General features: G+C 40.7%; 2 protein-coding genes across 2 annotated transcripts; one reads left to right on the top strand and one right to left on the bottom strand.

Moving 5' to 3' along the window:
* The first annotated feature begins 8,546 nt into the window (after nt 1-8,546).
* LOC126755424 (uncharacterized) lies at nt 8,547-10,345 on the top strand. Its single transcript, XM_050467978.1, has one exon. It carries the CDS (start codon nt 8,726-8,728, stop codon nt 10,343-10,345), a length of 1,620 nt encoding a protein of 539 aa, XP_050323935.1. The 5' UTR covers nt 8,547-8,725.
* A 177-nt stretch (nt 10,346-10,522) lies between these two features.
* On the bottom strand, nt 10,523-12,076 carry LOC126757452 (uncharacterized). The gene is made up of 2 exons (XM_050471374.1): nt 11,378-12,076; nt 10,523-11,236 (listed from the first exon to the last, which is right to left on the bottom strand). Exons 1-2 carry the CDS (start codon nt 12,074-12,076, stop codon nt 10,523-10,525), a joined length of 1,413 nt encoding a protein of 470 aa, XP_050327331.1.
* Nucleotides 12,077-13,722: the final 1,646 nt, after the last annotated feature.

Below are 13,722 nucleotides of genomic sequence, written 5' to 3'. Positions count from 1 at the left end.
TCAGCAACAAAAGCAACAGAATAATGCCGATAATTGATGTAAATATGAGCACATAGATGTCCCTTATCGGTCGTTTCGGGGGACGCGGTAACATTGTGGCCCAAAACATAGAAATCACCGGCGCTGATACCTGGGACGCATTCAACTTCCAACCGATTCCGGTCAAGCCCATCAAAAAGTCGATCGTTTCGTTCTGCAGCATACTGAATATCACATCGTACTCATAGGTGACGTCCGGCACGATCGATTTCGGGTAGCTAATTATTGCATTGTGGTGGGCAGCAAAGGTCTCAATCACTTTAACCATATAGCCACCTACTTGCAGACGACCCCAACGATCGCGCCACACAATTGACCGTGGCTCATTTTGGTCAGGAAGCGTGCGCAAGGCGGCGCCCTGCATGTCCTTCAAACGATTGGGAAAGAAAGCGTTCTGCAGCTGCTTTCGTTCCAAATGGAAACTCGGGAAGTAGCTATAGGTGTAGTAGTGGCCCTCAGAATCGAAATCACTGTACACGCTTATGACATTTAGCAACTTCGTGTTGGCGCAGTACACGAAAAGTTTCCGCAATTGCTGCTGCAGCTCGTTGCGCCTTCCTGTCGACGCGTTTACGTAATTGACGTTCCATATGAAGAGGATCCGTACATCGCGCACCACTCCGAGGCATCTGACCATCAGATCCAACAGATGTGGCTGGATCGGCTCAGCGACGCAACGCGCTACCAGCAATTCGCTGTTGACATCGGCACCTTGTAGCTGGCAGCTGGATGTGGCATTCAACAATATAACGCTGATATTTGAGCGCTGAAGTGAGCGCAAAGTTTCGTCGCCCAAACAGGATTGCTGGTCGTGAAAGTCCTTAAACATCACCACCGTTTCGATTGCACGCTCCATGCGAATTTTGTCAATGAGCTTGGAGAAATTAGCGAAGCTCACATTTTCATCTTCTCCTATTATTAGACGTGCGTTGGCTGTATGAAAGAGAGCCACAAGTATCCACAGTATTTTGCTTGTGCACCACATTTGGATACAATTTTTCTACTGAATAGCACAAAACTCGATTGCAAAGCTCTTAACCATCATCTGCACATTAACGTTAAATTAGTTGAGTATCGATTCGGCTGACTCAAATTCTAGTCAGTTAGCCGCAAGAAGTCCAAAGATTTTATCGCATCGAACTAGTTAGTAATAACATATTATTAGTTGAGGACACGTAAAAGAAACCACACCCACATCGAATGGATTAGAAATTATTAAAAAACAATTGTCTGGATATTTACTATATACACCGGCCCCAATAATACTGAAAGCAAGATGTACTGGCGTTACCAATTAAAGTAAAGCAGAAGAACATTATTCCAGTAAAACTGAAATATATCCCGACTTGAAAGAGCTATATTTATCTTAAGTTTAGAGACGAAATAGTGTTGGAGATGTTCTCTTAACACTTTATATACATTGTGACAAAAAAGTTAAAGGAAATCGTAATTTAAATTCCCCGGGTAAATGATAGTTAAAAAAGATGCGATATCTAACAAAGAATTTGTCTCAAATATTGTATTTCTAATCAAATTTCATGTGCAGAATCGTTGGAATGTTGGAAAAGACTGCGGTGTTAAAGTTTTATTAAAAACACAAGCCTACGAGTGGTACAAAGCCTTGAAAGATGGTCGAGAGCTCATGAAAATATTAAAAAAAATTAAGGATATGGTGCTTGAAAATCGTCAGGCAAGTGCTAGAGAGATGGCAAGAGAGCTCGACATCTTTCACGCGTCCGTTTGAATGAGTTTGGTGAATATTTTGGATATGAAACGCATTCTTGCTCGACTCGTCCCAATAACGCTGAATTTTTTCAAAAAAAGTACCTAAACAGATCTCTTTGGACATGCTTGATCGTGCGAATTTCAAATCCACATTCTCCGTAGGAACAGATGGTCAATAAAGAGTTCTATTGGCCGTATTGAGGCGATTGCCTGAGAACATTCGTCGAATACCGTTGGAAAACACTCCATGGACTTAACAAGATTATAATACATCATGGCATCGAGCCACGATTGTGACGGAATTTTATGCCAAAAACATAGTGAACACCATCGGTGAACCGTATTCATCAGATTTGGCTCTGTATGATTTTTTCTTGTTCCCCAAACTTAAATTGCCCCTCCGTAGAACCCGTTTTCAGCCGATCAAAGAGATGAAACGAAATTCGCTGTTTTCTTTCCAATTATTTCTTTTCACCGGAATAGATGGAAGACCGTTAACTTTCTCGATTTTTTTAGGAATATTTGAAGTAACTCTTTTGCCTCGGAGTGGAAACAGCTCTGGACACATACAAGTACATATGTAACTAATGAGAAATATTAATTACTGTAAATAAATTACGGTAAATGAGGTTTACCTAAAAGTACACCTGAGCCTCACATACGAGGAATTATAGCGCATATCTTGATGTGTATATTGATGATACGGTACGGTTACGGTAAACTATAATCTAAACAAGCTTTCCAGTATGTGCGTCATTAATCAAGAGAGTGTAGACAAAGGAGAACACCCCGCAAGAACTAAGATGATTAAATGTATGTGTGTTAATTAATTTAAAGGAGAGCTTAAATTCGGGCAAAACCAACGGATACTCTCAAGATGAAAACTCCTTTTGAAAATGGTATTCACAACTGATGGCCTGTGGACAAGTTTGGAAATATTTCGAACAAATTTTTTAAACCTCCGGCAGTGTATGTCTGTATAATCTGGACTCTTATAGTTGTGATTTAACTCCATTGGGAATGAAAAGTGTAAGTCAAAATGCCTTAACGTCGGAAACCCTATAAAATATATTTCCACATAATCAGCGTGATGAGATGAGTCGATTTGGTCATGTTCACCTGTTTATATACAGCCGAACAAGTCCCTCAATTTTTGAGATATAAATTTGGAAGGCAATAATGTAAGTTTCGAAGAAATTGTTCATATCGGATCTCAATAGCATACAGCTGTATATTGCGCTGAAATGCGTTTGCTGAATGTAATCGCTATTTACCGGGACTACTTGAAAGACGGACACTTCTGCACATTCAGCTATTTCCCGGAGTTTCATCGTCAACGGGAAAGAATGGATGAGGATTGCTTTCCAACCCGGATAAAGGACTTAGAAGGTGTCGCCATACGAATAGCTCCCGATCAGTTAGAGCTATGGAGCCTTGTGTGATAAGATCGTAATGGTGACATACAGATCGGCGGCTTTTTGACGAGATTTGTAAAAGGGTTCGCTAAACGAAGTAATGACACGGTTAGCTACCCCATGGCAGTCAAGCCAGAAAGGGCTCCCTCGTTAGAAGAACTGATGTTTTTATTGCAAAATAACTCAATTGACATAGTGGCTGACACCCGTTCGGTATCCCCGAATCAACACTTTCGAAGAATTCCTAAAGTCCGATATAACTATCAAAACAAGTCAAGATGGCATCCATGGCTCTCGATTTATATGTGAGTAAAGGCAACCTGAACATAGTAAAAAAAAGTTTATTTCTTCGAACTCGCTGGAGAAACTGCAAAGGCAGCGTACATATTAGATACCCGTTACGGTTATACAATGTTCAGTAATCTATGGGATGTCTTGGCTAGATATCAGACCTATTTGAAACAACCTCTTTTTTATGTGAGCAAAAAACTTTATTTAACTAAAGGATTGCCGCTGGTTATGCCGCTGCAGAGACACTCGATTTACAAAGAAGCTTTCAATCTAATGATAAACCGATTACATTCGGTCGGACTGACTGACCTTTGGAAAAGGCAGGTGCATGAGGATATGATAGGGGCGAAGAAATCGGATGGAGGGTGTGCGAAATGCAAAACTAGATTTGGAGGACTCTTACTGGTTGTTGTGGCTCTATAGAATTTGAATGGGTATATCAACCCTGGTATTTTTCACGGAGCATTGGTATTACAAAAGAACAATAAAAGTGGCGCCTAAAGAGCAGAAGATGTCAAGAAAAAGAGCGGTTAGACGGCGGGCGAAAAAAGGGAATGCAATTTAATTATGCTCGCCTCCGCACCGTCCCCATACATATATATTCGACGCAATTATAAATATGTGCCTAGCTCTAATTATCCGTAATAGATCAAAATTTCATTGAGAAAATATAATAAAATGCTAAAAAAAATAAAAAAATAAACTTCATGGAAACTCTTTTATAATAAATTACTACTTCTACAGCACGAATTTAAGATAAAAATTCGGAAAAAAACTCAAAATATTTTTTCTTGTGTAACCTTGTAGTAAGAAGCATATCTGTGTTTGAAAAGGGGCCATGCAGAGATCTTCTCAAGCCAACTTCTCACAGCCGAATTATCCCTATAACAAATGTCTCATGTGGATTTAGGAGACAGTATCGTGTTTAGTCCAAGTGGTACCACGACTCTTCTTATCTTTAGCCTTACCCTAATAAGTTCGATTAGTCAATTTCTTATAGCTTTATTACAATTATTTGTCAACAAAGATTCACATCAAAAGCAGTCAATAGTATAGTTGAAAAGAAACAGTTCAAGACATTCTTAATCTTAGATTAGTGAAAAGGGTATCCGAAATTGGTCAACCTAAGGGCTGTCCCGTCGGTTGATGATCTTTCGCTTTCCTGCTTAGCCAGATGCTTTTTTACCGCTCTGCCATAACACCAAAGTTCAGCAAAGAACACCAGAAACGATAGACCTACACCGACGCCATACAACCACCACAGCCAGTAGAAGCTGCTTAAGTCCAAACTTTCGCTTCGCACATCGTTTACTGGATTAGTGGTGTTCAGTTTTTTTGCCGCGACCATATCGTCATATTCTTGGGCGGTCCATAAGTCCAACAAGCCCACGCTTTGTATTTCATTGATCATATTATTGAGCGCGTCCGTGTAAATTGAATTCTTCTGCAATGGTATGGCCATCGGTATACCCTTACTTAGATATATATCGTTATTCACATAAAAAAGCGGTTGCTGCAAGTGAGATTGATACTTGCTCATGACAGACAACATTGGGCTGAGTACTGTGAAGGCATACCGTGGATCCAATATTGATTGTTGCCGTTGGATTTCTTCAAATGAAGGCTCAATGTCCAGTATATCATCTAACACTTTAAGATATTTCGGGGGGAAATATCTGGGAAGCAAGCTATACTCATATTTGCTTATTTTTACTTTTATTCCCGAGTGGTACAGCTCTGCGAATTTCTTTATACGCGGATAACGAAGACTGCTAGTCAGATACGATTGAAGACTTGCAGATATCAATGTACTCATAAAAATGCCACTTAAGAATAGAATTATATATAAGAAGCGCTTCAAGAATCTCGCTGAAAGTTCTACTCGAACGTACGACGGTTGGCCAATTATCCCTCGAAGCACTACGTTGATGAGTGTCCAAAGGAAAAAGAGAAAACTTTCAGTTGACGTTCGGCGTTGCAAAATCAAACTCTCAAAGGTGAAGACGGAAGAAAATATAAAGAGTAAGCTGAGCAGTAATAGGCCCAACACTGAATTGAGAAGGAACACAAAGATTTCGCTGTCGGGTATTCGTGACGGCATAGGTAACATAATTGTCCAATCCACTGACAGCACAGCTGCGCTTATGTCTATAAAGTTGTTAACATCGCCCGCAATCACGATTCCACTTACTACATCAATTGTATCATTTTGTAAAAGGGGAACCCAAGTTCCTATTTCTATAAAGTTATCTGTTTCCACAGGCAATGGATAAGAAAGTGTGGCGTTATTCTGTTTAGCAAACTCTCGCAAGATTTTAGTAAAAAAGCCGCTGATCTGTATGTTACCGTTCCGATCACGCCACACAATAGTCCAAGGCTCCAACTGATCGGGCAGAGTTCGTAAAGCAATGCCTTTTAAGTCCCTTATGCGGTTTGGGAAGCAATCCTCATCCATTCTTTTACATTCAAGATGAAACTCCGGAAAATAGCTGAACGTGTAGAAGTGTCCGTCTCTCAAGTAGTCCCGGTAAATGGCGATTACATTCAGCAAACGCATTTCAGCGCAATATTCGAAGAGCAGTTGTTGCTGTTTCTGCAACTGTATACGCTTCCTACTCGTTGCATTCGAATACTCCTCATTCCAAATGAAGAGCATTCGAGCATTTCGCCTATTTTCAAGGAGGTTGAGCATTGCTTCCATAAGCTCAGCAGAAAATCTCTCCGGTAGACAGCGGATTAAAAGCAGTTCGCTGCTGGCTCGCTTGGAAGGTGAGCCAGAGCTGTCCGGATTTAATAGCTTAACGGTCGTGTTCATGCTAATTATTTTAATATCATCATCACAGAGGCAGCTAGGCTGGGAGTTGTAGGCGTTCATGACGATAACTGTGCTAATTTTTCGCTCCAAGTCAATTTTCCTCAGAATATAACTTATACTTGAGGCATTTGAAGAGTTCCAATTCAAAGCTGGATAACCCATTAGCAGTGGCAAGTTGTAAAGTAACAGTATATTGCCGGAAGTTAACATTTCCGCTTCAAAACACTCTCTGAGAACGCACTTATAAGACTGATTTAAGGTTTATTGTTTCGCTGTATTTTATACAATGCTCCATTATTGTCCTTCGATTCGTTTCAATTTCCTAATGGATTACAGGAACTAATAGAAAAGTTGTAATATGAAATTAATATGGTGAACGATGTTATCTCATCGAAAATAAATGCATAAGTGTCGGTTAAGAGTGTCATCAGAACATGAGGAGGCAAACGCGGCTTGATTGATTACGGGAGGCAATGATTTGTGACACCTAATATATCACGGAAGAGTTTCTGGCGATGGAAACAAGCAATACAAGTGTTATTGTAATTAAGGTGACCAGGTTTCACTTATGGCCATCAAAGAGAGAACACGTAGCCCATTAAATTAACTAACTACCGTAGGATAAGCCTCTTCAACATCGCATATAACGTTCTATCGAGCGCACTGTGTGAAAAATTAAAACCCCTCGTCAACAAGCTGATTAGACTTTACCAGTGGAAAGTCTACCCGTGAAAGGAAAATCGACACAAACCACCGCTTTTTCAATTTTAAAGCCGTCTTCGACAGCACGAAAAGGAACTGCCACTATGCCTGAACTTGGTATATCCGCAAAGCTAAAACGGCTTTGTAAGCTGACTCCGTCAGAATCAGGAAGGACCTCTCCGAGCCGTTCGATATCAAACTAGGTTTCAGACAAGGCGACTCCTTTTCGTACGCCTTCTTTAATCTACTCTTGAAGAAATTAATTCGAGCTACAAAACTAAATAGAGAACCATCTTCTATATGAGCGTACAGCTCTTGGCGTACGCCGATGATATTGATATCATTGGCCTCAACAACCGCGCCGTTAATTTTGCTATATGGTGCTGACGCATGAACGATGACAGAGTCGGATAAGTCGACGTTTCGGGTTTTCGAAAGAAAGGTTCTGCGAAAGATTTATGGTCCTTTGCGCGTTGGCCACAGCGAATATCGCATTCGATGGAACGATGAGCTGTATGAGATCTTCGATGACATTGACATAGTTCAGGGAATTAAAAGGCAGCGGCTACGCTGGCTAGGCCATGTCGTCCGAATGAACGAAAACACTCTAGCTCTGAAAGTTTTCGACGCAATATCCGCTGGGTGAGGCAGAGGAAGAGGCAGACCTCCACTCCATTGGAAAGACCAGGCGGAGAAGGACCTAGCTTCGCTAGGATTTTCCAATTGGCGCCACGTTGAGAAAAGATGAAATGACTGGCGCGCTGTTGTTAACTCAGCTATAATCGCGTAAGCGGTGCCTACGCCTATAAAGAAGAAAAAGTCTCTCTGTCTAGATAAAAAACTTTGACGAAGTGTCAAAAAGGTTGGCAGTAAACATATTATTGGCTTGAATATCACATCTTAAATTGACAGCCAATTTTAAACTAAATAATGTGATAACTCCTCATTAATTTACTTGCCATAGTTCTCCCTCCATATTTTATTTAGCGTGGGATAAAACATGTGTTAAGAACAAGCAAGCAAATTTATCATTCTCAAAATGTAAGGCTGGTGGGTGGGAATGCAAAATACAGGGTAGGCTGGAAAAACCAACTGTGCTCTGCCGTGTGTACAGTGCTTACAGGTGAATCAGCAACTCAAATCCTTTTCAAAAACCAAAATTTCTAAGTCTTTTTTGCGTAGCCGTTTTCCCGGTGTCATGATTATAGGGGTAGTTGATCTTATTAATGTCTCATTATCACTTCCCTAATCTATGGTCAACGACCGATGAACCATACTTGTTGGTAGCGGTATTCCTCGGATGAAGAAGACACATTCTTTGTATATTCGCCTTCCACCTGAGCCTTCCGTGAGAGAAATCCATTAATTTCTATTATTAATTACCATTAATTCTTATTATTAATTACTATTATTATTAATATAATTATTAATGGCACATGTTGTGTTCTGCGCACGCACGAGCGATTTGTAGAACTAAATGTGAGCTTAGAGTCATGAGACTTAGCAGTACTTGTCTAGACAACAGTTAAATATGTTGTGTCTGCTTCTCTTGGTCTCACTTCAGCTTTCAAACTGCGGAACTCACGCAGAGCTCTGGCCTCTGGCAGAAGATGCGGTTCCTAACGGTGCTTTTGTGGATTTACTCCTAAGGGTCTATGAAGAGAACGCTTTTAATACAATACTTGTGTTGGGAGAAGCAACAACGCCTTGCTTTTCTGTAAGTGAACTAGAAGAGAAAATGCAAGTACCCCTAATCATTTCCACAGATTGTGCTTCGAATGACAAGTTAAAGGACCGCTTCAATAGCAACGTCATCGCCATTGTGTGCTTGCCCGCAAACCGTCTACATCTCGACCTACTCAAAGTTTTGGCCGCTAAATTGCACCGTAGCCGTCAGACGCGTATTATTCTACTGTTTGGAACAACTAAACCTACAGCGGGTCTGCTAGACGCCTTGACTGCTTACTGGGAGGAACAGTATATCATAAATGTTATTGGTTTCAGCGATTTGCAGTCATACTTCTATCGTTATTATCCATTTCCGAACGGACATTGGAGACGCGAGCTTTTAAATAGCTCCAAGTTCTACTTTCCACTTCACCAAAGAGATCTGAAGGGAAAACATTTCCTTACCTTACCGGGACAAATTGTGCCCCGCTGCCTTATTTATGTGGATTCGGCCGGCCAACAGCACCTGAGCGGCTATGTTGGGCTCCTGCTGCTCACCTTTGCAGAAAAATACAATATTACCTTGCAGTACCTCTATCCAGTAATTCCAGGAGAAATATTACATTTAACGGTTCTATTAGATTTTGTCACAAATGGTTCGCTGGACGTAGCAATCACATTGGTTCCCCTATCCTATGGTGGAAAAGACTTTTACTCATTTTTGACTTATCCGCTGGAACTGAGTGGCTGGTTTATTGTACTACCTTGTCCTCGGCCACTCGATTACTCCGAAATATACGCAATAGTCGTTACAGCCCAAGTGTTCGGCATTTTGATAATACTCAATATTATTTTCTCAGTACTGGACTCTATTATTAAGCATCAATTCTATAAAAGTACCGATGGCATCATTTGGACTGACATTTTGGTCAACGATAATATTTTTCGGGGAATTTTCGGTCTCTCGTTTATCATAAAAAGACACCCAGTGCTATCACTGAAAACACTTTACGTGTTTCTATTTCTACTGGGCTTGTTCATCAACAACATGTACACGGCATATTTTCAAACCCTCTTCACCAGACCACCTCTAAAGCAGGAAATATTGACTTTCGACGACATGCGAGACCAGAATTTGGAAGTAATGTTTGATCGCAAGGAAATATCAACGGTGAAAGACTCACTTGGCTCTGATTTCAATCGAACATTCAAGGATATATTACTATTGGAGGATACTAGAATATTTCAACGTCATCGGAGAGATTATGACACCGCGTATGCCTATTCAATGCCAGAATCACTTTGGTCCATCTTCAAGGCACAACAAGAAACATTTGAGAGAAAACTGTATTGCTTAGCTCCGACTCTAAAATTTTTTGGCTTATTGATGATGGGCATACCTTTGGCCGAGAATTCGTACATCATGGAGCCGCTGAATATGATGACCTTGCGCGTCGTGGAAACTGGGCTTTTGGAGCATTGGCGTACAGTGACTTACCTAGATATGGTAACAAGTGGCCAATTGTTGAAGGTGGAATCTAAAATCGCGGAAAAATTCCACAATATCAGCATCCAAGATATCCAATTGCCATTTTATTTACTGTTATGTGGTTTAAGTGTAGGCGGTGCGGTTTTCATTGCCGAACTTTGTTTATTCAAATTAAAGAACAAACAACAAGTGAAAAAATAAATGCGGAAATAAACTAATAATATCTCATTATTTAGTATTCTTCAATCTTAAGCCATCGCCTGAGCTCGAATCGATCGCTTTATACAATTTTTTTTTATTTTTAAGTATAGACTAAGTGAAGGACCAAAAGCGATACAAAATTATGTAAATAATTGAACGTTTATCGTTCTTGCATGTCTATTCTAACATATGCTTAAGCTCCTTCCAAAGCAATGTAAAATAGCCCTGACCATCGCTGGAGCTCTTGCTTTGCTTAAACTTTTCCTTTAAAACTTCTGCCATGAAGCAAAGACTTCCAATGCCAATGCCAAAAATATACATCAACCAAATATAATAGAGATCCTGAAAATATAGAGGCTCATAGTGGCGAGGTATAGTCAAATCCTCCAAGCTCAACTTTCCCGCCTTGATCATTTCAAACAAACTCATTTCAGTCCAGTGATGCCAGAAACCGTACGCCTGCATCTCTAGCAAATATTCATTGAATGTAGCGCGATAGACACTATTCTCAGCCAAGGGTACTGCTAGTAAAATTTGGCGATGGAACTGCACCTCTTCGGAAACGCGAAATAGGCGTTGAGAGAAGTAGCGTTGCTGACGCTCGACCATCGCCCACATTTCCGAATATGTGGAATACGCGAAGCCTGTGTTGAGGCTCTTCCGAAGTGTGTAGAAATTCCGCAACTCGGGAATAACGAGCAGAAGATCTCTGTAGCTCACCATAAAAGACTCGGGCATGAATTTCTCAAGTACCTCATACTCTTCTAGCGGAAGAACGATTTGTATGCCACGAGTTTTTAAATCGGCGTAGCTTTTTATTTGTTCTCCCGAAGGTGGTTGACTGCTAAAGGCATGCAATTGTGCACTGTAGACAGTGCTCCATATCAGACCCTGCAGGAAAATCAAAAAAAATAGAAAATAAAATTTGTAAGTTCGCTTGCGGCGTAATTGAAACGGTAGTCCAATAACTCCACGAAATATTTTATCATTAAAGACCACGTCATTATACGGGAATTCTTTTACGCTTCGTACATGGCTTTCGTGGCCATTGATTATGTACGTGTAGAGCAATGAGAAGATAATGAAAATCGTTACATCTATTATCAACGTATTGCTTTGAAAGATATACTTGTAGATTTGGTAACGCTCAATATAGCCCGACCGTGGCAGCATTGGCATCCAGTTGCTGATCTCCACAATGTCTGAGAATGCGTAAAGCGAAACGTTCTCCACAGGCATTTGTAAGCCAATGGGCAAATCCAATTCATAATTGCTGGTTAAGTCTGCCAGAATGGAGATTTCGATGCTCGCACCGACATTCAGCGGTGCCCTATAAGTAAGTGTGGCATTCAACTTGCCGGCGAAGGTGGAAATTAGATGGTAAACATAACCAGAACTGCGCTTTTCACCAAGAGCATCTGTATAAACGATGGATCCCGGTTCGGATTGTGACGGCATGCTACGCAACTCATAACCCTGCAAGTCCTTAAGACGACTCCGATAGCATATCCCAGACCACGGATAACTCTCCAAAGTGAAATTCGGAAAACGAGTGAAAGAGTTCAAACGACCGGTTGCCGGAAAATCTCTAAACACTGCGAGTACATTCAACATTTGCTGCTGGTCGCAGAAAGTGAAAAGTTCCTCCAGCTCGTCCGACTGCGCTGTAGTGAAATTTTTCAGCAGAAATAATATTCTAACCTCCCGCATGTGCTGCAAACTTTCAGACATACTCTCCAACAGATTCAAGTCCACAAAAGCGTCAAGACACACGACGCTGAGCAGCGCGCGGTTGAAGTATGCATTCAAGTATATCCTATAATTCGCGTCAAAGATTAGTTTGGCCGTGAAGTTCGCCGAACGCCAGTCAGATAGGTCAGCAAAGCAGTCTATTGGCTTACGACGTCACAACAACAACGTGCTGAAGTCGCCCTCCCTTTGTATGGCTTCGAGCAAAAGATGCGAGGAGTTTGTTGGCTCCACTTGGCCGTCGATGACTGGCTGTAAAATTTCGGGCTCGGCGGCGAAGCAACCAAAATGCAAATGAACGCACATTTGCAGAAGAACAAATAACACGGAGTACATTTTGGCTGAATTTCCAGAGTAGAGCAACTAAAACATGTTGCCTACGGGAGATCCTTTTTATACTCATCTGCATATAGAATAGGTTTATACACTCACAGGACGAAGATCTTCTAAAATTCAGAAGGCAAATATAGTAAAATTTTATTCAACGAGTGTTGACCAGAACGGCCATTGAAAATGGCATCAATAAAATTAAATTGCAGTATAATAGCAAGTCTTGTTTGCCTTTATACAGGGTGCATACAACTTCAATGACTCTCCTCTACTCCTCTGACGTATGTATTATGAGTATGTGAGGCGCTGACGGCGAGCATTGCCAACATTTATTATTTTATTTGGCGTCGATGGCATCTCTGACAACATGGATCCGATAATTTGTGTTAGCCCCACAATTTGTTCGGTTAACGGTGTGACCTTAGGTAAAATATGGCAAAATATAATGACTATTTTTTATGTGTTGAATCATTATTTTATACATACCATATATTACGTATGTATGTATGTATATAGTATACTCGAGCTTTCGTATGTGTTTCGTACTGTAATGAGGTTAAATGCTGAATCTATCGTCACTACACAAAATCGCTAACAGTGTGTGCGATTAGGTAACCAGGGCAGTGGTAAAAAAGAAGAAATCTATTACATAAAGTATTGCAAATTAATCTTCCTCACCCAATAAAAGAGTCAAGCATCGATTTTTCAATTCAACATTTCGATTAGGAACCCGCTGGGATAGCTCGCCTTTTGATTAATCTTAAGTAACCCGAGACCCGATTAGCAATGTTTATATTACGCAATGAATAATGAGGGATTGGCAACATGGACGGCAGCAAATATGGGGTCAATAATGCATGTGAAGAATTCAGTGTATGCTATTTGCAAAGTAATACTATTCACAAGAGACTAAGAGACTTTTCGTTATAAAGTGGTACTTTGTAGTACAACTATTCTCAACAACGGAGGCAAACGCATTGACATGATATTACTTCGGAATGTACCGGAACTCTAGATACTCAAAATGGGAATTAAACTTGGGCATATTTCAAGCCGAGTTTAATGAGGCAGCCCTTTAATACTTCTGCCAGCAAACACAGAGAAGAAACTAAGCAGACCGTCAGAACATCATACTTTGAAACATTGGGGACAACACAGTTTTATTGCAACAACGCTGTCCAAAATAAATGGGCTGTGGCAATAAAGTAACCGAACATGCACGTATGTGTTAGTGTAGGTGCATTGCCACGAGCAATCATCATATGTTCCTGGCTAATAAATTGGTCTTTTATTTGCCA

Source organism: Bactrocera neohumeralis, chromosome 4, assembly GCF_024586455.1.
Source record: "Bactrocera neohumeralis isolate Rockhampton chromosome 4, APGP_CSIRO_Bneo_wtdbg2-racon-allhic-juicebox.fasta_v2, whole genome shotgun sequence".
Lineage (NCBI taxonomy): Eukaryota > Metazoa > Arthropoda > Insecta > Diptera > Tephritidae > Bactrocera > Bactrocera neohumeralis.
Note: the sequence above shows the minus strand (reverse complement) of the source record. Positions and strands in the feature narration are given on the sequence as shown.